Consider the following 27,928-nt stretch of genomic DNA (forward strand, 5'->3'; position numbering starts at 1 on the left):
GCGGTTCCACCCGCCTAGGTTTTGTTAGTTCTGTGAGCCACACAGGACTGGCGTGCACTGCAGTGCTGCAGAGACATCGGGCGTGCTCCCTTCCTGTGTCCTCAGCTTCTCCCCTGGGTGGGTGCTCACCAGCCCAGGGCCCCACCCCAACCCTCGAGGTCCCTGGGATTCCCTGAGTTCTCACCAGCCTTGGAGGCCCCAAGTCACCCCACACAGTGCACGCACATCTGTGACACACTCCTCCCACACAGTCTCCCTCAGCCCCTCTTGACCCTCCTCCTCCTCAGACACACGGCTTCCCGGGGCCTGTACTTGTCAATCCCCAGACATCCCTGGCTGCTTCCTACATGCCCAGGCTCTGCGCTTGCTGGCCCAGGAACCGCCCTCCGTGCCTCTTCTGGCTGTCACAATGGGGGTTTCTGCATCTGTGCTGTCTCCCCTTCTACTGTGGCTGAGGACTGCACGTGCCACCCAAGCCCGAGCTCCTTGACCATCCCTTGTGCCTAGAACATGCCAGGCACGCAGCACACATGAGTGTCATTGGTCTGGGACGTTGCCACGGAAGTCTCCAGCCCTCATGCATGAGAAAGAGAAGAGTGACAAGGACCATACTGAGGAGGTCAGGAACTCTGGCTGAGAATTGGTCTGAAGCAATGGAATTGGGAAATTCTCCAAATCCAAGCTCCGCTCCTTGGTGTCATTTAGAAACTGGCTGGGGGCTGAGACATCCCTCTTGCCGCAGAGACTGTGATCATATTCAGGAGGAAAAGCACAACTCTCTGAGGGGGCAAGTTCTATTTGCCTAAACAGAGGTGAGGCTGCTGACACTCTAGAAAGTGTGAAGTGTGCTTTTGTGACCGAAGCTGGCCTCTGCATCCCCTAACTCAGCATCTCACAAAGTTTATAACCCTCACGCAGTGCCCCCGAGCTGCAGGTGCCGGCCGGCCTCCCGGTTCAGCAGTGAAATAGTGCTGTGAGATCTTACAGCATTGAGATCTTACAGCATTACTTCCGCAAGTCAGCTGGAAGTTTTGCCAGCCCCGTGCTCCTTCCTGAAACCTCAAAAAGCCTGCTTCCAAGCCGCCTGCTTGTTCTTCCCAAGGTGGAGGCAAGACCAGCGCCCTCTGGCCAGGCGCGTTCAGGAAGGGGCAGAGATTACACAGGAATTCAGATGAGTTCCAGGGAACGCAGCTGCCGGGGTCCCGTCAAATGTACAGTCACAGGAGGGCTTCCCCTGAGTTGGCCCTGAGTCAGCCAGCTGGGCTCTGGTCTGCTCTGCAGCAGGAGGCAGCTGAGCAGAGCCTGTAACCCCTCAGGGGTGGCAAAGCGGCACCGCAGGGCGTGGAGGAGGTGCAGGCCGGCCAGCCCAAGACGGATAACAGATGGCGACAGGGCCTTGGGGCTTGGCTTCGCTGCTGGCCTAGGTGTCTGGAACGGCTGGGCTGCCATTGGAGCCGTGGAAAGAGGGGTCCCAGTGTCTGAGCTTGGAATCAAGGTATTCGCAAATTTTCTGCTCGAAGCCCCACAAGTTGCCATTTTCCACCACAGCCAGTTGGATCGGACTTTGCACCATTCGCATCCCAGTGAAGTCCAATAGTTAGCCGATTTGGGGATTCTATGCAAAGCCAAACAGTGGCACAGACTCTAGGAAATCTACAGAATGAACAGAACATGTCTTCATGACGATTCAAGGTCAGGCCCTGTGGAGCAAGGACAGCATGGAGCTCAGAGGCCAGAATCCATGGAGCTCAGAGGCCAGAATCCATGGAGCTCAGAGGCCAGAATCCATGGAGCACAGAGGCCAGAATCCATGGAGCTCAGAGGCCAGAATCCGTGGAGCTCGTGGAGCTCAGAGGCCAGACTCCATGGAGCACAGAGGCCAGAATCCATGGAGCTCAGAGGCCAGAATCCATGGAGCTCAGAGGCCAGAATCCATGGAGCACAGAGGCCAGACTCCTTGGAGAAAGGGGGCCCAGAAGACAAAGGGACCAGCACAGGCCAGCCGAGGAGTACCTGAGACCTCAAAGGCGACACCAGGTCCATTTGTACCTGGGTATCCTGGGTATTCAATGCCTCATGTGCATTTGTTAGAAGTTAGATAAAATCAATGCTTATTATTTTAAATAAAGACATTGTTTCTAACTATTTTAATCATTAATAACCTGTGACCTTCCAGATGGGCCAGCCTAGCAAATTGGGCGGTATAGCCACAACCTGGGTCCTCTATGATATGATGAAGACATCACACAGAGTAAACAGCCTCTGAAACGTAGGTCTGTGAAGCGCATCCACAGTCACCGAAGAGTGAGAGCAGAGTACACATCCTTTACCAACCTCAGCTCCACATTCAAGAGCGAGGGGACACACCGAAGTCGAGAGAGGAAATTTAGAATAAATGGAAAGAGAAACCTTAAGAGACAGAAAGGCAGAGAGAGATTTTTCAAAATCTTATTTTATAATTAGTAAAAATATGGGAATATAGTCACTTCAAAAGGTGACATTAGCTAAAAACATTAATGGGTTATTAAATATTTAATTTAATTCAAAGATGATAGACCCATAATGATGATTAAGGTTATTATAGAAGAGGATGATTCTTGGTGTTAGAGGTCATTTACTCAAACCCTTGTGTTTTAAAAGAAAGAAAGACTGAGACTAACAGAGCTAACTGATTTCTCTCAAAGGTAAAGCACGGATCAGAACCTGGATCTCCCACCTGCTGTCCCCACACCATTTTGTGTAGTTATTAGCCTCTCCCTCTGACTCTTCCCATAGTTTTGTGCTTGTTGCTGCTGGTTTCCTGGTAAAATCTGCATCAAGTAGATGGATTCTTGGGGTAATGGTGGCCCACTCCCTAACCACTGTGTTAAGCCTTGTATACTCTGCTGAGTAGGTAAATATTTTTGTCCCCTAACTCTGCACCTGGATTTATTTGCTGTGAAACGCAGGGCCCATTCCTACCGACTATAAGCAATTTATTCTGTGGGCTTAGTTACTGCAGAGGGCAGAAACAAGATACCACTCCCTTTATGTGGCATTAAAAACAAACTCCTCTTTGCCGGTGACCCTGTTTCTATAGGAAGTGTGTGGTTTACTTAGAGCAAAGGGGCTGGCTGTCCTGCCAGACTTAAGCCAGATGTAGGGCTCCATCTATCTTGTTCATGGTTTCACCCCAGTCCCCAGCTGGTATAACTGAAGCACCCAATGAAGAAGAATCTATGCAAGGGAAGAACAGTCCTCCTCAGGCTGAACAAGGAGACGCCACCTCTGCTTATACAGCAGCACATAACTGACTTTCTCTGTCCATTCTTCAGTAAACTCCTTAAAAATAAAATTTTAGTTATAACTTCACAAAATTAACCTCTGTAAAGAATCAATGATATACTTTAAAACATGTGTAATGCTGTTGGAATTTTTTTCTTGTCTTAAACACAAAATGTCCCGTATTTATATAAAAATCACTGTGTTGACCTTTTTACATGTTCTTCCACAGCTATCTATTAATACGATGACATCATATTGTAAAAACAAACACACACAGCAACTCAGATGCGTTTGATAGTAAAATCACACAGCAGTTTAAAAATTCATCCACAGGGACATAGAGTTAACTGTTGTTATTATGAAAGTTTGTCACCTCCCTACAAACACATCCTGACTGTTACTTAGATTGTGTTAATGTGTTGTGTTATTATAATAAAGCCTTTATTGCTACACTTATTGTGGTTGTTAAACAGTCATCAGCAACTATGAAACTGGGAAAATGCACTGAGCTGCGTTGCCCATGAGCTATCACGGTTCATAATGAAAACAGATCAAGAGCTCTGGGACCCTCTACAAGAAGACACCCACTTCCCCGAGATGTCAAGAGAGATGACTGTCAGAAACGTACTAACCCAACACAAGCATGATGAGGAACCCAAATTCTGGGAAATGCCCTTGGCCATGCTTGAACTTGATCTGTAGCGCTCTCCTGTGCTGTCCGTCTTCCCGTGAGAATCCAGCCCCGAGCCCCAGCCACACAAGACCTCAGTCTGCCTGAGGCCCAAGGTGCATGCAGTGATGACTATGCCTGGGACCGCCTCGGTGCCTGGAATGGTTTCTCAGACGCAATTCTCATCTATTTTTGCATTTCCCACATCACGGATGTTGGAAGAATCTTGAATAAACAAAAGCTACCAGTTTTAAAAACAACTGACAGTGTTTTAAAACTTAGACTCTGTTATTATTCAGGTGTGGCAGGGCAACAGGTCAGGAGACAACTGTCAGCGAAAAGAGAGTTTGTTACTCACAGATCCCAAGAGAGGGGGCCAAGCCCTGGGGACCACTCAGGGATGCACTGAGCCTGTCTGGAGGCAGAGGGGTGCAGGGTTGCCTGGGCAGGGGCCTTTCGCGTGGCTTCCGGGGAAGGAACAGGTGAGCCAGGGTGAGCCTGCATGGGACTGGCTGGTATGGGCAGTTCCCGTGGGCGCTGCTGCACGTAATAAAAAATTACGGACACCGTTCCCCTCAGTTGTGAAAATACACTTAGGAACAGAAACATTAAGTTTCCTTGGGCTCAAACACACCCTCAAACACAAGATAAATTAAAAACAAGGCAAACTTCAGCCAGACATGAGGACCTGTTGTTGGCACTGCTCCGAGACCTGTGTTCATGATCTGTGCGATTCCACTCCGCCCAGAAAACAGCTGCCCCTGGCTGCCCGAGCTCTGTCACACCCGTGACTTCCCAGCAGTAAATAAAAACTGCCAAGCTCCCTGGGACCCCATTTCCCACGAGCCCTCCCTTACCTTTCTGAGGAACAGTCTCTGCAGCTTCTTGTGTGGCAGCCTGATCATCATGACGCGCTCCCCAGGGCCCGGGGGCCGGGCTCCGCTTGCCGTCCAGCCATTCTGCCAGGGCAGCCACCACTCCTTTTATCACCTCCTGGGCTGCTGTGCCCACCCTCGTCACCAGGTATTCACCCTGCACACCTCCACTTCCCTCCCCTCACCCCTCTCCAGGCAGCCACAGATTCCCAAGCCAGGAGTCCTGCCCCTCATAGGCACCAGCTGTGAGTTGAAAATGCTCTGGCTGCAGACAAAACCCCTGCTTTGCAAACTCAGAAGCAAAGGAGAGAAGCTGAGAAAACCTCAGCCCCGAGGCTGGCCATCTCCTCTGATGCGAATGCGAAGTTACTCTTGCTGCTCTGAATCCCAGTAGGCTGGAACACAACATCTGGCAGAAGCCAGCAAAGCAGAAGCATCACTTAGAGGCAATCAAATGTCAGAAACCATCAAAGACACTCTGAGGGGCAGGCCTGAGGTCCTCCTCAATGCACACCTGCCCACCTGCCCATAGCCAGGCTGGCAACGTGCCTTAGCAGTGCATGAAAAGACACTTCGGTCCTTCTCTGTGTCATTTAAACTGAAAGGAGGAGGCAGTGGTAGGAGGAAGATAAATGAAAATGGTTGCTTATTTCTTTAGGTGGCGCTGGGTCAATGAATGCACACCAAGGGTGCGAGGATGGCATCACCCTGTATTACCCCTCCAGATGATGCCTCCGCCGCAGAGACACAGGCACATGCAAGTGCATGCACATTCTCTCTACAACCTTTTCCCGGGCTAACTCGGAATATGTCCTCTCTGGCTAACATAAACATTTGCTTTGTTTTCCTGATCAAAACGGAATTCCCATGTTTCCAGAACATCAGCCCCTTTCTTGCTTTCGCTTGCCATGGAGCTCTGCCTTGCTTCCGCCAGAAGCGTCCAGGGCTCTGTGTGATTGGCAGCTGCTGAGTGCAGGTTCAGAGTCAGACCCAGGACACTGGTGGAGTTTCCTTTGTTTACTGGTATAGCTTCTTGTTAATACATAAATAGCCTTCTCCTCTGAAAACCTACAGATGCAACAGAAGAGACCGACCAACTGACAGTCGCCTTTGAGGTGACAGACAATAGAGGTCACAGCTAAGGATGCAGGTGTGGAAATAAACAGATATAAAACCATAGCACATGAAAAGAAGGAAGCAAAGGCAAAGAGGAAATTTAAGACTGAAATGGATAGGAATGACCTTGATTTAGGGCAGTGCAGTGTTAAAAGATGGGGCCCTGTCCACCCCTTCCTTACCGCAAGACATTGAGATAGAGAATATTTCCTTCCCAATCAGACAGAAATAGTTGAAGTGCAATTGTACTTTCTCCAGCGGTTGCTATTTCCGGAAACGGGTTCTACCAAAACAACTTTTCACCCATTTCGTGGCTTCCAGAGCACACATGGCATATGTTCTTTCCCTTGGATGCAGAGCTGATTAAAACTCATTTATCCCAGGTCAACGTTGCATTCGTGTGTGTGCGTGTGTGCGCGCGCGTGCATGTGTGTGCCCGTGTGTGTGCAGGTGTGTGTGGTCTACACGGATACATACATACTTCAGGTAAATAACAACTGAAAGCAGCTTTGGTCAGTCCTTCTGAGGGACTTTCTAAGGGATCATTTTTATTAACCCTGCTTTCCACTATAGGAACTTTATTAAGAACTTATAATGTAACATTTTTAGAAACACATGCCATACATCTGCCATTATAGACACATTTTTTCTATTCTGGAGCCGTTGGCAAATATTAATTCTAAGCAGAACGGTCACACTTCTGAGCTGTTACTTTGAGAATAGAGCACTGTTTGTTCACAGGCCAAGTTATGGCAACAGAAGAAAATGCCTCTGTCTTCCAAAATTTCTCAATTACCTTTTGCTACTTTTGCTGGCCCAAAATAATAACAACGGGGAGATTAATAGAAAATAAGGCTCTTTCTAGTCTCACCAAATTTCGTATGCGTGATTTTATTTGGGTCTCAGCACTGCTGGTGTGTTTCAGCCTTGACTTCTCTCTGTCAAATCATCAGGAGCTTTAAAACAATCCCAGTTCTATTTCTTTTCCCTAAAATACATCCACATCCACATTCTACCCTTTGAAAATGCTGGAATCTTAAAATACATGTGCAGCCTTTCACAGAAATAGGCCCTCCTGCTTCCTGGAAACACACTGCTGGCGTCTTCTCACACCGTCTACCGCTGGCTGCAGCCTGAGCTCCTGCAGAAGATACAGCCAAGCCCAGTCCGTATCTTCACCCAGTGGTCAACGCAGCGCCGTTCCCACCATTGTACAGAGAGGTTTGTGCTTTGTGAAGCCCTACTGCAGGGGATTTCTGAGTGTCGAAGGAGGACAATATAAAATATTGTCCTGAAAACTTAACTCTGTGGTCCTTCAAAAATACTTTGTTTTAATTTAAAAATATGTAGTATTCAGGCTTGATTGAGATTTAGAAATTTTTACTAAATTTTTGTTTGAGGGTGTGGTGTTGGGGCCCCGGTATTGTTTCAAATACACAGGAATAAAAACAGAAGGTTTCTTTTTGCTATCCGTACCCTATTCAATCGGTTGGCAAAGATGTGTAGCTCATGTAGGGCAATGTTCCCAGCTTAGGCAAAGCAGGGGCACCTGGGGAATGGCGATTTGGAGAGAGGAAAGTGGACTCATTTTGGTGAACAAATATTTCCTTACGTAATTTTGCACACAGAGTAAAATTAAAAGGCTTCTTAAGAAATTGTGTTTACAATTGTGTAAACATCTTCTTTTAAGGATATATTGAGCTGGTCTAATCCCCAAAGGAAAAATACCCGAGTCAAACAAAGCAATTGAACTACATCGAAGACGAACTCACCAAAGCGATCTACTGAATGTCAGGGTGATAAGATCATTGCACAGAGTACGTGGGCACCGCCCCCGCCCCCATCGCGGTCTGGTTTGAGACTCTGAGGACTCCAGGTTGATTCTATCATTCCCAGGAAACTAGCACAGGTTAGATTAGTGCAAGCCACGGGAAGGCTTGAAAATGGCTTGGCCAAAAATGCTCCTCTTTCCTGCACCACATATTTTGCTGGAATCGCTTAAAATAGCCTGCTCACTGGCAATCCCTCTTCGCATTTCCAGCCTGATGGTGACGTGCATGGATACTGAGTTGGGAAAGGAGAATCGGATGGGGGAAATGGAGACACAAAGGGTCTGAACAATCCTCACCTACAGTCTTTTGGTTTTTGGTGTCTGTATTTACAGTTATCCTAAATGCAATTCAATCCAAACTTCCTTAAGAATTAAAAGGAAATTTTCCAGGACTTGGTACTTTTGAAAGTGCATGAGCAAAATAAATCAGGCCTTTGGTCTCTGGCTGTATGGTGGTCATGTGAGGGCTAGTGGGTTTGCAATGGAAACCTTTCATTTTTAATGGCGTTTAATTGCAGGTGGATGTGAGTTTGTGAACTGAATGTTGTCGTGGTGATGATGGCAAGAAATTGCCTTTATTTATTTTTGAGACCGAGTCTTGCTCTGTTGCCCAGGCTGGAGTGCAGTGGTGCGATCTTGGCTCACTGCAACCTCCGCCTCCCGGGTTCAAGCAATTGTTGTACTTTAGCCTCTCAAGTAGCTGGGATGATAGGCACGCGCCACCGCACCCGGCTAAATTTTGTATTTTTTGTAGAGACAGGATTTCACCATGTTGCCCGGGCTGGTCTCAAACTCCTGACTTCAAGTGATCCGCCCGCCTCAGCCTCCCAAAGTGCTGGGATTACAGGCATGAGCCACCACATCTGGCTGCCTTTTATTTTCTGCCCTGGGAAATCATCATGACAATCTTGGCTTACTCATCTACCAAATACATTTTTAAAGACATTATTTTGAAAACATCTCTGGCTAATTGGTGAAAAGCAGCTATTACTGTGTATTGGCTACGGCTTTAAAAGCATTGCTATTGTTGTCATGTGAGCATCCATCTTCCAGCAGCAGAACCAAAATGCGCACACAATTCAGCCCAAAGAATAAATAACCACGACACAGCAGAAAGCATCTGTTTCGTGCTTCCATTAGACCATCAGCATCTCAGCCTGGAAGCAATATTTTGTGTCTTCCTCTGAAAAACCTAGTAGTTCACTTCCATATCTTTGGACCCATAGAGAATCAGACGGATGATTTTAGCCGGTGTTGAAGACATCACTGGGAGTTAGTTGTACCTTTCCCCTTCCTAGGCCCCGGGGAGATACGAAGGTGGGACCGCATGGCTGTGTCCTCCCCGTTGGGAATGGAGTGTAAGGGAAGTGTCTGCTCGCATTTGAGGCAGTGTTGAAGGCACAGGTTATCCCCTGCACCCCAGTCTCACGGCAAGAACAAAGAGTCCAGGGAGGGTAGAGCTCCAGATGGGGCGGTCTCGTCTCCCAGCCCCCTGGACCTCCCAGAACGTGGATGAGGATAGCCCTGCCCGTGACCTCATGGGAAAGAAGCCTTGCAGACAGGAGTGAGAAGCAGGCCCTGTCACGTGGAGGCCCTGGTGTCACCACAGAAGTACACGGTCTGTCCCATCTGGACCAAGACAAGTGGCAGAAACCTTAGGTACTGGTTTCACCAAAAGGAAACTGAGGCCCAAAGAGGCCACACATCCCAGGCACTAGGACAGTGGTGTCCCCGCGTCCTCCCCTCCCTCAGTCTCCCCATGTTTTACCACATTCTCCCTCAGACGCAAAACCGAATCATGGCCTCTCTTTACCACTCAGCCATGTCAGCTCAACCTTAGCACCGTTCAAGGCAATTGGTATGCATGTGTGTGTTCATGCAGTGTGCATGTGTGTGTTTGTATGTCTATGCGCATGTGTGTGTGTGTGCATGTTAAACAGAGGAGGGAACATGAAGTTCAAATTCCCCCATGGCACCTGGCGTAGTCCCTGGCACATGGAGTGTGTAAAGTCATGTTCTTGAGTGAAAGCGTCTTGGGAAACTGGCCTCATTTTACCTTAAGGAGCTGATCTCGAATCACTCAGGATCTCGCACCGGGCTGTAAGCCGGCACCAGAGTTACAACCTGCTGTGCACCACGGTCCCTGAGAGACTCAGCCTCACATCAAAGTCTGTTTGCTCCCAGTTCACAGGTAAATAAATCAACAGCTCCACGAAGAAAGAATAGCACCTTCCCATCCTGTCCACTCCCAGGAAATGACCTTCGCTTCTGCCCCGACTTCCAGGAGCCAACAAGGAAAGGGGAGCAAGCCATGAACCTGAGCCTTGCACCATGAGATTTGAGGCCTGTGAGCACCGAGGCTACTGCAGAGCACAGGTGGAAACACAGGTACAGAGGTGACTTTCCGTAGGTCAAAGAAACGGTTTCACATGCTTCTGTGATAACAGCTGCAAGCATGAATAAAGTTCCGTTTTCTTTGGAAGGCATTGATGGTTTCAGCAGCTCTCCTCAATGCATGGATAGCAAAAATATAGCTACTATAAGGTGGGGTCTGTGACTTATTGTAATTACATTTCAAACAGAAAGTCTTAAGCTAAAAATATTTGGGACCCAGTAACTGAGAAGTCCTAGCAGCAGTATCAGGATCATAGAAGGAACCACGTTTCCTGCCTTACAGGTTCAGTTTCCAGGCTTAGCTGAAGGCTGTTAGATGGCATTCGCTTAGCATGGAAAAAGCAAGGCCAAGAATAATTTTAAATTCTTTTGGAGTCATTAAAGGGTTACATTAAGAAAATGGAAAAATGTTATTTCCACAAAATAAATTGCAAGAGTAAATTATCTTTGATTTCAGCAAATGTCTGCATCATAGAATCACAGTTAAGACCCTAAAGCCACATGGCTCGGTTCAAATCCATGACTCCCCTACTTGGCTGTGTCACCTGGTACAACTTAATTGCCTCTATGCTCTCATCTGTAAAATGGGAGAGAGCGGCAATGAGAGTGACTACTTCATCTGGTTGTGAGGGTCAAACGAGGTTGCATTGTAAGGTGCTTAGAACATAGTGAGTATTCTGTAACGATTTACCAAAGAAAAGCAAAGGAAAAACAGGAGCAAGAAAGGGAACCCGGGATTTCCTTGGGGGAACAACCTTGGAAACCAAAAGTTAATTAAGAAAGAGCTGTCAATTTCTTTACCTCCTCCCTGTACAGATAAGAGCATTGAGAAAAGGCATTTTGTAAGTAGTGAGGCACCACACAGATGAACGGCGACCTTGTTAGTTCGCTGTTACAAATCAAGTCCCAAGGGCCCCATGATAATAACCAACTGCAAACGATCCCAGCAAAACCAGAGCTGGGCCTGCCCGTGTACCTCGAGAAAGAGGGCCGCACCCAGCAGTCCTTTAAAGATCGTTTTCAGATCCACGACGGCACGACCGGCCTTGTCTGTGTCCGTCACCAGATGCTGAATTGTGTGGCAGACACAACACTGTCCGTGACCTGCTGTAAAGCAACTTCTGTTAGGGTTCTTGTTGTGCAGCTAGAAAGAACGCGAAGTGTTTGGGGAGTTGTGAGCTTGAGGAATTGCCATGTGCGGGGCTTCTGAGTGCCCTGTGCCTTGCATCGCTGCCGGCTCTGAGAATCACGCGGTGCTGGGACTCCACTCCCGCTGGGGAGGGCGTGAGTGAGAGGGCTCAGAGCTCAGAGCTGGGAAGACCCCTGGGATGGCACACCACAGTGTGGTCAGGGTCATTTAAGGCCAGTGACATTTTAGTGATGGGCAGAGGGAAGGACAGAAGGGGGCGCGTGAAGAGGAAGACTGTGAGGCGGGAGGAAGGGTGGGAGGCTATGCCCAGGGTGGCCGAGGAGCAGGTGCTTCCTAAAGGAAGGCGTTGAGAATGGCAAGCTCTGAGGAGGTGCTGGAACGCAGGGATCAGGTGTAACAACACAGGGCCCGCACTTCCCTCCTCACAAGGCAGCTCAATGAAGCCGAAGGAGTGAAATCCAGCCACAGTGAGAAGGCGGGCAGGGGTGGTTTCAGGAAGGCTGGAGAAGGCCATGCCCCAGGCCTAGGTGGGGAAGCAGAGTGGGGCAAGGAGCAGGGGGTTGGGAAGGGGTCAGGGTCCCTGTCACTGACCACATTGAGTGTGGCTGCACTTCCCCAGGCACAGCCGGGTGCCCTCACTCTGTGAAAAACAAACCAGAAGGAGCCTGCAGCCAGGAGCCCGCAACCCCTGACAACGCGAGGAAGACGTGCTACAGGGACTGGGACAGCGGCCGCCACGGTGACGCCTACAGCCATGCAAGCACCTGTGTAAACACATGCTACAGTCACATGCTACGTATTTCATGCATTTACACACTACACAACGTGTGTGTGTTCACACACATGTGTATCAACACACATATGCAGGAAGGACCAAGCACTTCCGCAGCCTCGACGTTCTCTCTACCGAGTTCTGTCCTCTCAACATACGCCCACGGAGGTGGTATGACCTTCCCAAGACCAAATGGCCAACGGGGCGACCCCGCCTGGGTCTCTCAGCTCCAGCCCGGGGCTTTCTCCTCCCTGCCAGCTCCAGGGCAGGTGGCAGGAGGAACAGCCACCGTGCTGAACAAGGAAAGGACCCAGAAGTTAGGCCATGTGAAGAGAGCCACAGCCCTGGAGTGAGCCTCCATGTGGCCGGCCAGCATGGGTAGCGTGTGCAGCATCTCTGGACTCATAAACAGTGCTCCTGACACTGGACTCCACAAAGTCGAGTGCCATGAGAAGCTCCCAGATGTTTCCAGGGCTGCAGGTCAGCAGGTGCGCCCAGCACACCAGCCCTCAATTAGAGGACGCTCTGGGACGCGTGGTGATGACCCACGGCCACGAGCACAGCCAGCCCTCCTTAACTGTGGCCCCTGCACCTGCTCCCATCTCCAAGATCCCTGCTGCCCGCTTAGCGTGTGGTGAAATAGGCTCCTTATTGCACCCACAGCTCAGGGATGGGCGCAATACGCTCCAAGACATAGAGGCTCAATAAATCCTGGAGTAATAACAAGATAACAACTTTGTTTAACTTTTAGTAGATTATAAAAGATAACCGTCATTCCCTATAGCTCTTATTTTCTGAGGCCTTGATGTAGAAAGTGCTGGCTTAAAGTGGTGTAGAAGGTGTAAGATGTGGAGCTGGCATTTAAAGAAGAGAATTCAAAGAGCATCTTACTTTTTTGAAAGACATGGGGCTAAGCATCACATTTTAGATGCACAACTGAGCAATTTACTTAATTTGTTTTGGGCTTCATCTCCTCATCTGTCAAATGGCAATACTAATAGTAATATAAAGAAACAGTGATTATGAAAAATTCGCTGGGGTAATGGCAGGCACTCAGTGACTACCAGCTTTTCTGAACAGGGGAAGGGAGGTTGAGTATACACTCTCTTCACGCTGACACAGTCCTCCAGCCTGTTACGAACAAAACACTTCCCACTTTCTAGTTCACTGAAGGTCAATATCATAATGGCTGTGATTATGATATGAGAAATTCTCAGGGTAAATTACCAATTCCAAACAAAACATTCCCTTTGGGTAGCCTGAGGTGTATAATTATCATGATGACGTCTTTTGGGTTGCATTGGTAAGTGGCAGTGACTTGTTTCATTAATGGATTGAATATTTCTTTTCATGTCACTGAATAGAGGATACCTTCAATTGGTGAAATTGCCTGAGATACAAGACTTATCCACGTTACTAAACCCAAGATATATTGAATAACTTAAATCTGTACCGTATCATCACCCAATGAGTATAGTGCTATTTAAAAAAATTTTAGGATAAGCTGAGCCTTAACTTTAGGCCTATAATTTCAATTATATTTAATTTTCAAATATAATTATTGTACTAGTAATATAGATTTCTTCGGAAATTATTTAAAAAATGAAGAAAATAAAAATTACATATAATTGTACAACTTAATGAAAAGCCTTGGTAATTTTTGGATTTGTGTGTATGTGTGTTTTCCTTTCAAGCTTTTTCTAAAAATCTTGCCTGTTTCTATGGGAGTTAGGAGGCGGGCTATAGCTGAATATGATAAAACTTTGGATCTACTTTTTTTTCCCCTAAAATTAATGTTTGATTTTTCTCCAGCTATCCCAAAAAGACATTTATAAGTATGACCTCAATCAAAGGATTTTTCTAGCTCAAATTCTAATTCTGACTACCGCACTAGTTTCTGCTGAAGTGCAATGCACAGATTTTGAAAGCCCACCCAGTGTCTCCACTAACTACAGGAATGAAACGGAATTTGTCTTTTCAGCGGTTGTTTGGGGATGGAACGCAGAAGAGCACAGAGGTTCCGAGGTGCTCATTTTTAGCTGCAGGTATTTCCTTTTGCTGCCACCCCTGTTCTGGAAGCTTCCCTCAGCACCCCACTCGCCCCACAGTGTCTGGACCCAGCTGCTGGCCCTGCAGGCCTAACGTGCCTCTCCTCCCTCGCCTTTGTTTACAAGTCCAAGGAATGTGCCTCCCCACCCCCGAACCCTGCTGCACCCAGAAGTCTGCACCAACTCACCGCCAGGAGAGTGAATGAAGGTCCCTTCCGACCTGGGGGCTGCCCTAGCAAAGAGGAAGGGCTCAGCTACCTGCGGGAAGAGCCAGCTCCACCGGGGAATTTTTGTCTCTGAAAAGAGACTGAAGAACCAGACTTTTGTATTTTATTCCCTAGATTCTGCCCAGTTTTTAATGTAGCCTATCACCTCCCCATGAGCAACGCCATCAAAAAGCAACATACGGCTGCGACTACCATCTCACACGCTTCAGTATGCAAGGCAGAGGCCCGGAACGATTTGATGAAAAAGACAGAGGAAAACAGAAAAATCACTCCTCTAGCCAAGACGACAAAGGCCGCGCGGATCAATGTGGTCCAGATCAATGCGGTCCAGAGGTGAAAGCGTGGTTAGAGGAAGACAAAAAGGAAGGAGAAGCCAGCTCGCGCTCCCTTCAGGATCCTACTCGGAAAATTAATTTTGTGACTCAGCTAAGGGCTGCTGCTGTCACCCAGGAACCCTTCAGACTGGGCTCCACTTGCCAGCAAGCCTCAAAGGGACCCAGGAAGGGCAAACACACACACACACGCGCGCACGCACACACACACACGCACACACACACTCACCCTGGTGTCAGGCAGCCGGCCGCCACAGAGTGTGTGCGGGGATTGCTAACCACGGCAGAGCCTGCTCTCACTGTTTGGGTGCAAACCTTGGGAGTTTTATTGTTCCACGACCGTGGAGTCTGCTTCTGCGTCCCCACATGTAAAATCGCTACCTTGGCCACAGCTGCACCATAATAAGAGTGCTCACATTTCTGTCCTTCCAACAGCAGGAAATCTGAGGAACAATTACTTTTTCTTTGTTCAAGTCCCACCCAATCGATAGATGATGGATCAATGCAGCTCTGTAAAACAGGGCATATGTGTTCACTTCAAAGCCGTAAGAAAAGGGAAGAAAGAGGAGGAAACCCAGAGAAGGCCTCAGCGGGCAGCAGTGGCCCTGGACGAGCTCCCCCCATTCTGGTTGAGGTTGGGTATGGACAAAACAAAACATCCTCCCCTTGGAACTGGAACCTCCTTTGTGTCTTTTCTAAAAGTCATTTTTTTATAAAGGCAAATAAATAAAGAGTGAAATCATGATGGAGAAAGAGGACACACAATGAGCTGTGAAACTAGAGGCACCTTGCAGGACTTATTTGGCAAAATCCATGAAAGACGCTGACTGCTGTGTTAGTGCCACCAATGCTTCTGGGACCGTCCTGGTGAGCGGCCCAATGTTCCTTAGCCAAGCGGCAGGGGCACCTGCCTCTGCTTCAGAAGCTCAGTCTGTGTTAGGAGTTTCAGCAGGAGACTGGTATAACAATCTGCTGAACACCAACTTTTGTAGAGTCTTTTAAAAAATATGTACAGAGAGAGGTGGGTAGGGAGGGAGAGAGAGAGGAAAACAAAACAAAACAAAACCAGAATGATTGGCAGAGGGAGAGTTAAAGCCTTCACTTGGCAATCACTGCTGCCTTCCTACCTTGTCAGACTTCTGGGCTGCTCCTGGGTGATGCTGTGTAAGATCTGATTTGCTTTTTTTATCCTGAACCTACGGGTTCCTGCCTATCAAATTCAAGGTGACTCTGGAAACACTGCCAGGAGTTTCACCTGCTCTGGGCCTAAAGGCAGTGGAGGGGATTTTGCTGGCCCTCAGCCCACAGAGACCCTGCGGCCACATGGCTCCGGGGCTCTCCCATGCTTTGACCCTAGGATGTGACTGGACACAGGGTCCTGGCGGAAACAGCCGCTCTCCTGGGAACACTTTCCAGTTCCAACTGTGGCACTTACGGGTAATGCCTGTGCCCACCTGGCTGTTGATTTAGGAAGGAACGACTCTCCAAGGGCACCCACACCCTACCCCGGCCCTGAACTCAGTGTGCAGCACCCACCAGACCCATGGTTGTGCCATTGGCCCAACGTTCACTGCTATGACCAAGACAGGAGAAACACCCAGTATTGGAACGCATCATCTTTATGTGGAGTGCCCGGGCTAGGTGTGGATTAGGATGATACAGATAATAATAAAACTTTTTCATTTGCCAAGAAACACAGTTCATCACACATTTGGATAAAGCCACATCAAGTTTCGCTAAGAATCACCAATTACAGCTTGACTCTTTTTTTCTTGGACAGATTATGGACCAGACTGACAAGAGATTATGAGAAAGGAACAGAAGACTGTGTTCCTCCAACCCCCGCAGACCTTGTTTGCTGAGTTGATTTAAGTTAGGATGTAATCCAAACTGGGATTCAGGCATTTGCCTAACCCCTGAGCTGCAATAGTCAGAACCAGCTTGAGATTCTGTGTGCCCACCCCTCACCTTTGCACGGCTGCCATCAACCGTACAGTTCAAAACACAAGTTCCACGTCCAATAAGGAAACTCAATTCACGCAAAATGCGTTCAGAACCAGATAGTAGTACCACAAGTATGGAAAAAGTAAAACAGTGGAATTCAAATGTCAAGCATTGTGGGCAATGGAATGCAGTAGGGAGCTCTCTCCCAGGATTTGGGACCACCTAAAACCAGGTGGGACTCAGGCTCTCCCGTCAGGGACTTGCAGGCCCCGGCAACGGGGCTGAGAAAAGGCGGCCTCATCCTTGTGCAACGCCCTCCCTGGGCAGCTCCGAGGGCCACCCACCGCCCAGCAAGACCCCTGTGGCAGAGCTCATGCTGTTCTCAGAAGACCTTTTTAACCTTATTATTATTATATTTTTGCTTTTTAGCTTCAGGAAAGCTGCCAGAAAATCAGGAGTATTTTTGTTTCACATGAATTACAGTGTAGTTTAAGGTATCAATGTAGATGAACATAAGCTCAACCAGAAACCAACTTCCAATGACCCGTGTGGCACCTACGAGGAGCAGGCCCATCTAGCCTGCTGTGACCGCTGCAGAGGCACGGCCCCAAAGATGATCAATCCCACGGTGTCACAACCGCACGTGGCGTGACTACCAACTCACTACATTTCACCTGAGTGTTGCAGCCCAGGGCACTGAAAACAGCCATTAAACCATCTTTAAAAATATCTTATTAATAAAGGTATTAAAACCAGATAGATGCTTGAAATAGGAGAAATCTACCTCCATCTAAAATTATCTTTTAGTCCTAATTCCTAGGAAAGCTGTTGCTGAGCCGCACACACTAGAGCCTGACGGCTGGTCAGCCACCAACCTGCAAACCCCAAGGGCAGACACAGCCCCAGGCAGCTTCCGCACCCCATGTTTGCCTCGCAGTCATGGCCCCCTTCTGCCTCTGGTAATTTCAGCTTATTTTGAAGGCACATCGTAGTTTTAAAAGGAATATTGGACGTAAAGTGATGCACAGATTCAGAATCAAACTCAAATCATAATGCATGGCAAGATGACATCCTCAGTTTAGCACGCAAGGCAGCCCCTGCTGTACAAGGACATTACTGCACAAAGCACTCAGATTCCCCACAGGATGCCAAAAAATTCACATTTTCCTGTGGAGTGGTCCAGCCTTCTAAAAGCTCTTCACAGCTTGCCTTGCTGGACTCTGGGCACCGTGAAACAACTCAATAAATTGAAAAAGACTTCATGTTTAACTTAAAAAAAAAAGTAACTCACATAAGCATGGAAAAAAACAAACCCATAGGAGTGCTTCTTACCTCTGCGGATCCAGCTACCTTTGTCTTGGAGGCAGCTGAGTCACTTTTGCCCTGCAAAAATGGAAACGAAGAAAGAATTCCTTTAAGTCACAGGACATATTTACAGCGAGCAACTTCCTTAGCAAGGGCATTACTACCATACTCACCAGGCCTGTGAGCTTTTTGTTTCTAAACATTAATCTCCACATAATTTTAAATAATTGGAGGAGTTTCTTTCGCGTTCAGGAAGCCCTGTAGTGAAGGCCTACAGAAGAAAGGAACTTGCGACTTTTGTGCAACTTTTAAAATTTAGCCAAAGGAAGTGATGGTGTTCCCATCACCAACCTCAAACCTCAACGGAAAGAAAGTCACTCTTTCAAGCTCCAAATGTACAGCATTTATCTTCCGAGCTGCGCATCAGTGACAAGCAGGCAAATGCTTTCAGGTGACTCTAAACTCTAGTCTATGGAAGAGGCTCATTCCAGCTATTTTAATCTGTAGATTTCATCTTCACCTGCAATACGCTCCATACACCTCGTTAAAATTCCACTCATGCTTGGTCCCAGGGCTTAAACCCGGAAACGCATGTGTCCAGGAGGCCTTTCTTCTTCCCAAGCCTCTTTTTGGCCAGCATGTTTTGGAGGTGACCGGAAGATTTTACTCAGCAACGTGGTTTAAGGACTGTTGAGAGCAGAGACAATGGCCACCCTTTACTGCTGCACGTTCAGTCATGTAGGGGCCACATTTCCATTTTCTACTTTCTCCTTTAGCCTTTTCCTGCCACATTTCTCTTCTGTTCTCTGTTCCTTAGCTCATACCCACTGAAATATAAGAGATGAAGGAGGAAGCCAGAATTCAAATGAAATCTCCTTTGCCCCTACTGATGACTGCGGTTCAAGTGTCAGAAGACAGAACATTGGAATCACCATCTAAATGAAATGAGAAGGCTAACGGGAGATGCCGGCGGCCTCTGCTGCCTCACATGGCCCTCGGTTGTCATGAGTCAGCACAGCTTTGGGGCTGGCTTCTCCTGAGTGTGCCATGAGGAAAGGGGTCCAGCGATTCTGCCCTGAGAGAAACCCCTACACTGCGGGTGCCCATTCTCACCTCAGCCTACACCGCCTCTGTCCTCCAACACAGCTGACAAACGGCCAGTTTATCAAGGTGAGAATCATAGCTCTGTGTGTTTATTCTTGTTTTATGTCCCCAACTGGACAGTAATTAATAACTGGCAGGAATACAGTTTCTAATGCTGACTTTGCCACTTGTTTTTGCCATTTATGTACCTGTTTGTATTGTACTGGGCATGTATGGTGAGCCTATGTGGGGTTTCTACCCAGCAGCCCTTCTCCCCTCCTAGCGAGCGCTCCCTTTCTTTCTATGGGACACTAGCTCCATGGAGTCCAGGTGGGAATGACCCCAGCCCCCAGCCCCCCACCACCGGGAGAAAGGCCCTAGCAGGGCTCCCGCAGAGCCATCAGCCCCCTTGTCCTGGGATGGCCAGCCTGGCAGATGACCTAAGTCTGGGGTGTGTGCTTGCCCTGCCTTGGAAATGTGCCTGCCTGAGAATGGAGTCGAGCAAGGAGGAAGAGAAGTTCAGCGTCCTGCTGACAGCTTTGGACCCTGGGATTCAGACCCACCAGAAACCATCTCTTTTCAATGGTGTGAGCCAACAAATTGCCAATTTTAAGAAGGTTTGATTCTGTTTCTATAACTTGAAAAAGATGGTGAGACCTGATGGAACATAAATGACGCTTTTACAGAAAAATACCTAATAGCATGAAAATCCCAAACGTGCCACAATGTTGTGCCTTCGCCTGTCACCTCATTCCACTCCATGACCTACTCTCAGGGCAACCAGCTTTTCAAAGGAAGTGCCCCACAGATGGCGCTACTAAGCCTGGCCGTCGGGACATACCTGAGACTGTGCATCCAGGGTATGCGGTGCTTGGGGTCCCCCATAAAAAGACACATTACTAAATTTTTCATATTGTCTTGTTTAGAATCACTGCCTGTCTTTCCCTTCTCACTTCCTGGACTCTTCTACCTTGCAAACAACATTAAGAATGTTGTCAACTCCCCTGAATTAAACAGGGGAATCTGGAATGACTTGGACATTAAATGAGGATTCTCCAGCCACTCTGCAGCCACGCTATCCCACCCCTTTCTCTTCCTCCTAACTGGCCCCCACACCCATCCTCTCTACACCATGGTCAGCCTGCTGTGCGGGCTCCACGTCTGGGCCAACCCTGTGTGGGCAGAGAACAGGGGCAGCTTCCAGCTCCAGGAGGAAATCCCGGCTCCTCTACTACTCCTTTCCGATCTAGGACACGAGAGGAGAGGACTCCCCTTACAAATCCCATCTCCTCCCCTGGAGCATCTGTGACTGTGCGGGGTGGAGAAGGAGGCAGGGACAGGAGTGAGGAGAGGGGGAAGAGGGGCCACAGGAATGTCCAGTGTGCCCTAATGAGGGGCTTTCCATCACAGGGGAGTCAGAGCCCCCACAGGAAATCCTGACTCCTCAAGCAAACCACTTTTCTTTTCTTTTCTTTTCTTTTTTTTTTTTTTTTTTTTTTTTGAGGCAGAGTCTCGCTGTGTCACCCAGGGTGGAGTACAGTAGTGCAGTCTTGGCTCACTGCAACCTCTGCCCCCCAGGTTCCAGTGATTCTCTTGCCTCAGCCTCCTGAGTAGCTGGGATTACAGGCGCCCGCCACCACACCCAGCTAATTTTTGTGTTTTTAGTGGAGACAGGGTTTCACCATTGTCAACAGGGGAGTTGACAACATTCTTAATGTTGTTTGCAAGGTAGAAGAGTCCAGGAAGTGAGAAGGGAAAGACAGGCAGTGATTCTAAACAAGACAATATGAAAAATTTAGTAATGTGGCTTTTTATGGGGGACCCCAAGCACCGCATACCCTGGATGCACAGTCTCAGGTATGTCCCGACGGCCAGGCTTAGTAGCGCCATCTGTGGGGCACTTCCTTTGAAAAGCTGGTTGCCCTGAGAGTAGGTCATGGAGTGGAATGAGGTGACAGGCGAAGGCACAACATTGTGGCACGTTTGGGATTTTCATGCTATTAGGTATTTTTCTGTAAAAGCGTCATTTATGTTCCATCATTTATGTTCCAGGCCAGGCTGGTCTGGAACTCCTGACCTCAGGTGATCCACCCACTTTGGCCTCCCGAAATGCTGGGATTACAGGCGTGAGCCACTGCACCTGGCTGCAATCCGCTATTGTCCCCTTCCTCTTATCTGTCCATCCTGTTACATACCTGTGACCACATTATCGTCGAAATACATTTAACATGAACTTATTATCATCATGGCTAGCTCCACCAGGAAGAAAAAAAAACTACCGTTGAGACGACATAAAACACTTTGTGCAAATGATCGTCCTCTGGGGTATTCCATGAAGAGGACACTTGTCAAATAGCCAAGCATGCTTGCAGAAAGTAAATGGACATGGTCAGACAAATGATTTTGTGTGTTTCATTGATTTGAAATAAACTATCAGAAATTTCTAAACAAATACTCGCCAACCTTTTGGAAAACAATATGGATTGAATCTTTTTTTTAAAGTCTAGAAAGTGACCCAGTGTTGTGGGAGGAATGTGAAAGGCAGACATCATTGCTTTCATAGCACTTGGGGTCGCAGTCTGGATGACCAAGCTTCATTTGATCCTCAGGGGTCTTTTACGATTGGACTGTAAGTAAAGCTGACAACCAAATTTTATAACACAAAAGGTGTTCGGCGTGCTCACAGCACCCCTGCTTACCAGATGACAGAATATCTTGAAGATTGTGCACATTCCTCAAAAGACACATTTAGACGGTCATGGTCAGGCAGTTGATAGAATCAATATCAGCTATGAATTTCTCAGTGAAATTAGTGCATGGGATTCTAGAAAATTGGACACTTTCAAGTGGCGATGTGGCTGGAGTGGTGCAGCTGTTTTTACCCAGCGAGCGTCCTAGCATTGGTTATTGTGGGTCTTTGAGAATGCTGTGACTGTCCCTGCTCCTGCCGCACCCATCCCAGCACCACGCGGCTAAGCTCTCCCAAGATGCTACCGCCCATGGTGGGGAGCTCAGCCTCCCTAGCAGCCAGCCAGGGTTTATTTCCTGGCACCAGAACTTAGGCAAGTCACTAGACTCCTCAGCCCCAATTTCCCTGTTTGTACAATTGAGGAAGACAGTTCCTTACACAGGGGTGGTGGGAGAAAGAAATGAGCTGGCCCATACTGGGCTCCCAGCAGACAGTAGCCATCAGTGAACATCAGCATGATGACGATGTGGGGAAAATGAAGGCGTTCCCAGATTACAGCAGCATAAAGGACCCCAAAACATCTCGCCCTTCTTTGAGAAGGCTGGCATGTGTGCTTCTTGTCTGTGACCTCTGAGGAGTCGGATCCCCAGGTGCTTCAATAGCTCTGAGCTGTCCTTTATTTTGGATGAGCCCCATCTTCCAGCTTTTAGGGTTGGGAGGGCAGAGGAGAAACGGCAGGTGGCACTGGGGATATTTTTACACAGAATGATGTGACCTGCCCAGTCTGCACCTGCGCTCAGCATCATCAGAGTTCCGTTTCTTATACATAATTAGGCTACACAACTAATTTTACCATTATACCATTTTGAAATCACATGGGAGTTACCAAAATGGTTAATTTAAAACGGTTTTACCCAGACTTTGGGGGGCAGTCTTGATTCTTAAATGGCTTTGATGGCTTTGATAAACACCCTGGACCCTTCCTCCAAAAAATACACACTCATTGAAAGCCCTCCCCCGCACCCCTTCGCACCATGCACAGCCCTCAGGAGCTCCACCTTTGGTTTTGGGGGCGTCTCTTAAGTGCCCAAAAGTTTCCCTCGCAAATTTACACATCTACCACTAGATGGAAGCAGAGGACACAGCAAGTGAGAACACTCGCAGGCGCGTGCAGCCAATGAAATCCTGGGAACTTGTTATATTTTGTTATAACAAACAAAATATAGGCCTTGGTTTTCTTAAATCTTACTGATGTGCTCCTGGAAGAAGAAAAATGCTAATTTACACAGGGTCCACGTTGTAGGAAGGCTGAGTTTGGTTTCCATGACCCCCGACTCTCCATCCGCTGGTGCTCAGCTCTCCCCACACCTGCCAGCTTTATTTGGATTTCTGTCAGCTCTGAAGTGTCAGCTACCTGAGGCTGCAGCATCAGCCAAGAAACCGTCTCTCCTAGACGCTTGCTGGCTTCAGGGCTGCAGCCTGGGGATCTACTCTAGATAAAGCGCGGTGGATACGCACACAGACACATGACGATGCTGTCCACCCACCCGCATGTCTGAGCTCTGGGATTCCATGGCTGCAGCTCGGAACTGCGACGGGGCACAGACTGAGCACAGGCAAAGGTGCACAGAGAGGACTACTCAACACAAAGGATAATGTCCTCGCGATGGAGGAACCACTGTGGACAGTTAGGAAGACAGACACGCGTGGAGGGCCAGAACTGGAAGTGACGGTGGGCATTGCTGGCTTTATCTGATCACTGGGAAGGGTGGTTGTGAAAGCCACTGAGGGTGTGTGCCTCTCCCCAGCCACAGCGGTGCTGGAGGGGAGGCTGGGGCGCTCACCACTCTTTCCTCTACCATCCGGCTCTGGGAGCCAGGTCCATGCAAAAATACGTGGAGAAAGTACAGCTTAGAGGACTTCTACTTCCAGCAAGACGCCAGGCAGACATGACCGAGAACGATCTCGCTACACCCACTAGAAGTGGTGGATAAAACAAACCAAAAAAAGGCGGTTCAACGAAAAGCTGAGTTGTAAGAAGGAAGGATTAACCCACAGGCTCCAGAAATGAGGAGGACTGGAAGAGAGAGAATCGAGTCCCCTCACTGACTCTGAGCCCGTCCTGGGGGCATTTTCAGTTTCTGTAATCTTCCAGGTTAGATTTCTTGTTTTTGTGTTTTAATTTTTTTTAGATTGAGGTGAATTTCACATAACAAAATTAATCGTTTTAACATGCACAATTAGGTGGCATTTAGTGCATTCACAATGACGTGTCACCAGGTAATTCCCAACATCTGCCTCTTCCACGCCCATGAAGCAGTTGCTCCCCACTCTGCCCTCCCAGTCCCTGGCAACCAGCAATCCGTGCCGTCTCTGCGGGTTCACCTGCTCTGGGCATTTGGTATAGACAGAACCGCACAGCGTGGGGTCTTCTGGGTCCGGCTTCTTTTGCTCTGCATGATGTGCTCGAGGTTCGTCCATGTTGCAGGGTGTGTCAACGCTTCCTTCCCTTTTGTGGCTACATAACATGCCGTTGTGTGTTTACACCACAGTTTGTGCGTCCACTCATCCATTGATGGACATGCGGGCTGTCTCCATCTTTTGACGACTGTGCATTGTGCTGCTATAAACAAGTGTGTGCGTATTTTTATTTCAGTACCTGTTTTCAACAATCTTGGGTACATACCTAGGAGGGGGTCAGCCATAGCCTTTCATGTGCTTCTCCGACATTGGTAGTTCTCTTTTGGAGAAATGTCTACTTAAGCCCATCGCCGATTTTTTCATTGGGCTGGTGGTCTTTCTGTTGTTCAAGCTTGGGTTTTAACATGCTGGAGATACAGGGAAGGAGGATGGGGCGGCCGTGAGGGGAAGAGCTGGACCTGAGGTTGCTGCGGGAGGCCTGAGCAGGGAGCACAAAGCCTGCACGAAAGCCCAGACCAGCCAAGAAGAGGACGGGAGACATCAAACTCGCCCCGGGCGCAGGTTAACAGTACATGGATTTTACGTCTTCTCTGATCATTGAAAATGCCAGGCCTGTGCCTTCCATGAGTTTGGGTGTGAATTCATAATGACAAGGGTGGCTCAGGGGAAGTTTAATGTGACAGCTGGTCTGGTGCCAGGAACATGCCTAAGTCACAAACCCAGAACTCCGCTGAAGGGACCACCTGAAAGGGGACCACAGTGATGGGGAAAGCACACAGAGAGGAAGCGGCCTCTGAGTGCACGCACAGCCAGGAGCCCCAGAACCCAGGCAGCAGGCCACCCTGCGCGATGCACAGAAGACACACAAAAAGGCAAAACTGGAGCCAAGAATTCCAGAGAACAGATGAACAATATTCGGGAGTATTAAAGAAGTATAGTTAAAAGTTATAAAATCATAAAGAACATAGTAAAAGAAATAAATGTAAACAAGTTGGAAAGAATAAATTAAAACTGCTATGGTTCACAGATAGTATAAATCTCTACAGAATCCAAGAGACTCTACAGAGAATTTATTAATTTGAATAAGAGGGTATGGAAAGGTTAGGGATGCAAAATGCACAAATCTTGTGGCCCGCCGATTTCACACTGACGTGTCTAGACAGGGAGTGTAACTCTGGCACACACTGATGGGGAGACAGGTGCGAGCTTTCTCACTGGCACTGCTTCAAAGATCAAAACATTGAACATAATCTAACGGTTCCTTGGTGGGATAGTGGAAAAGTAAAGTATGGCATTTTTCCTACCGTGATATTCTCTACAGCCCTCAGGATGGTGCAATAGAGCTCTGTGATCAGCAGGGGTCGATCCCAAAATTTCGTAAGGAGCTGTTTTTAAAGTAAGCTTCGAAAGCAAAGAGACTGCCTTCCACCCAGTAAAGATTCGAAGCACACCTGTAATTTACAGATGCTGACTCTCATCGACTGAACTGTATCCTCAAAATTCCTGTGTTGAAGCCCTGCCCCTGCATGTGGAGGCCGTGAGTCTGGAAATGCTCAGGGACCCCCGGGCTTCACAAGATGACTGAGACGTTGGAGGAGGGGCCTGGGGGCCTATGCTTGGTGACCCCAACCCTTGGCTGGTGGAATAGGGGAGAGCCCAGGGCTAAGGGAGAGGAAGAACCGGTAACCCGTGTGCTGGAGCCGCTCCGGGGCCTCAGTCTAGTCAGGATCCAGATCACACAGCCGTGATCGTCCACATCCCGTCCACAGAGCACGGGCTCTGTGTCCTTAGGTGAGCGTCCAGGGTGTTTCCTTTCCATGAGCAGATTTGGCTCAACTCATCCTCCTCTCACCCCAGACTCTCACCAGGCAGAAGAGGAACTGGATGGCCGACTGCAGAAGGGACCCATGAAGTGAGGGCGGCCAAGAGAAATAATGGCAAGGCCGGGGCTAGGGTCACCGACGGCCGCTGGAAAAGGACTCACCAAGTCCCTCAGCTCGCTGGAGACAGCCAGTGCTCTCAGTGGCAAACAGTGGGGTGGCAGACTGGGAAGGGGATAGTTTTTTTTTTTTTTTTTTTTTGAGAGGGAGTCTGGCTCTGTCACCCAGGCTGGAGTGCAGTGGCGCGATCTCGGCTCACTGCAAGCTCCGCCTCCCGGGTTCACGCCATTCTCCTGCCTCAGCCTCTCCGAGTAGTTGGGACTACAGGCGCCACCACGCCCGGCTAATTTTTTTGTATTTTTAGTAGAGACGGAGTTTCACCGTGGTCTCGATCTCGTGACCTCGTGATCCGCCCGCCTCGTCCTCCCAAAGTGCTGGGATTACAAGCGTGAGCCACTGCGCCCGGCCGGGATAGTTTTTTTTAACTCATCCCAAGGATACCACCATATTTTTTAAAGTGCCAAGATGACAGTGCTCCCCCTTTTCTGTGGGAGCTAGGGAAAGGCCTTCTCTGCTTTTCTTCATGGTGGGGGCCTTGCTAATTTCTCGGGCAAGGGGATGGCTCACAGCGGGAGAAGTGCTCCTTGGCAAGCAATGAGTAGAGTCACTGTGACCAAGAACAGCATAGTTCTAGGCTGCATCACGTACCCCAAAATCCATGCATTGAAGTCCAGCCCCCAGTGCCTGGGAATGTGTCCTGATTGGGGAAAGGGCCATTGCAGCTGGGCTTAGCTGAGAGGCGGTCACCTCGGAGTACGTGGGCCTCGTCCAATACGACAGTGTCCTCAGAGGCACAGAGACAGGTGCATGGGGGACGACGGCCACCTGGCCATGGGGAGAGAGATGGGGAAAGGACCACCAGCAACCATGAAGCCAGAGAGAGGCCTGAGCAGAGCCTTCCTCACAGCCCCAGCGGGAGCCAGGCCTGTGGCACCTGGACCCAGGGCTTCTGGTCTCGGGACTGTGAGGCGACCAACCTCTATTGTTTAAGTAGCCCAGTCTCGGTGCCTTGTTATGGCAGCTCTGGCAAATGCGTATACCACAGAAGCCAGAGGATCCCTTCATGGGCCCACCCAGAGGAGCTGGAGAACCAGGCGAAAACATCATTCAGTGTTTAACCAAGGGGAGGGGTCAGACTTGAAATATGAGCCAATCCCAGGTGTCGAAGGTCTCCTGGTGGTCTGTTATGGGCATTTAATATGCTATTTATAGTTTTCATCTGCACCTGTAGAAAATACATAATTTTCTCAAATTGAGACTCAGGGCAAAAGTGTGTCTGCAACATTGCAAGTCAGCCTAGTTGGATTACACAGATGTGGCCAAGACCTTTTAAAAATACCTTGTAACACCCCAGGCTGAGCAACCAACACTCCCTAGTGGACTAATGCAGAGCCACACTGCAATCAAGTTCATCGCAATCATGACTACTCCGATATTCGGACACTTCGCTGGCAGAAAGGGACTATTTTACCGACTCCTACTAGAAGTTCCAGTTCCCCTCCCAGCCTTTAAGGACTACAGATCTCTCTAAAGAAACAGTATTGCTGGGTTGTAAATAAAACATCACTCCTCTAACAGAAATACAAAACATGTTGGACCTTTTTTCCCTGCTTAAACGTATGAAGGTCATAGCTTTAGAAAGAACAATCAACATATCAGGTTCTTATTAAGTGTATTTAAGACGAAGGTAGGTCATTATCAACTACTTTCACAAAGGAACTAGGAACCATATTTCACTCTTATACAGAAGTTGGCTGTGCATTTTGGGGATTGTTCAAGATGACTTCTTAACGTCAGTGGCTTCTCCCTGTCACTTGGACGCTGTTCTCACACCCCCGGCACGCTCCCAGGAAAGACTAGCCGACTT

At 48.5% G+C, this 27,928-nt stretch overlaps 1 protein-coding gene across 3 annotated transcripts in view; it reads right to left on the reverse strand.

Annotated features, from left to right (window-relative positions):
- The window catches only part of RPS6KA2 (ribosomal protein S6 kinase A2), a 445,645-nt gene that overhangs the window by 339,228 nt on the left and 78,489 nt on the right, over positions 1 to 27,928 (reverse strand). For 2 of the 3 annotated variants that reach the window (XM_030809959.1, XM_030809958.1), the window contains one exon: positions 17,956 to 18,006. The exons of the other annotated variant lie outside the window; for it this stretch is intronic. In XM_030809959.1, coding sequence (XP_030665819.1) covers positions 17,956 to 18,006 — 51 coding nt within the window. The remainder of the gene's footprint in view (positions 1 to 17,955; positions 18,007 to 27,928) is intronic. 3 annotated transcript variants of the gene reach the window in all.

The sequence above is a fragment of the Nomascus leucogenys genome, chromosome 3, assembly GCF_006542625.1.
Source record: "Nomascus leucogenys isolate Asia chromosome 3, Asia_NLE_v1, whole genome shotgun sequence".
Taxonomy (NCBI): Eukaryota; Metazoa; Chordata; class Mammalia; order Primates; family Hylobatidae; genus Nomascus; species Nomascus leucogenys.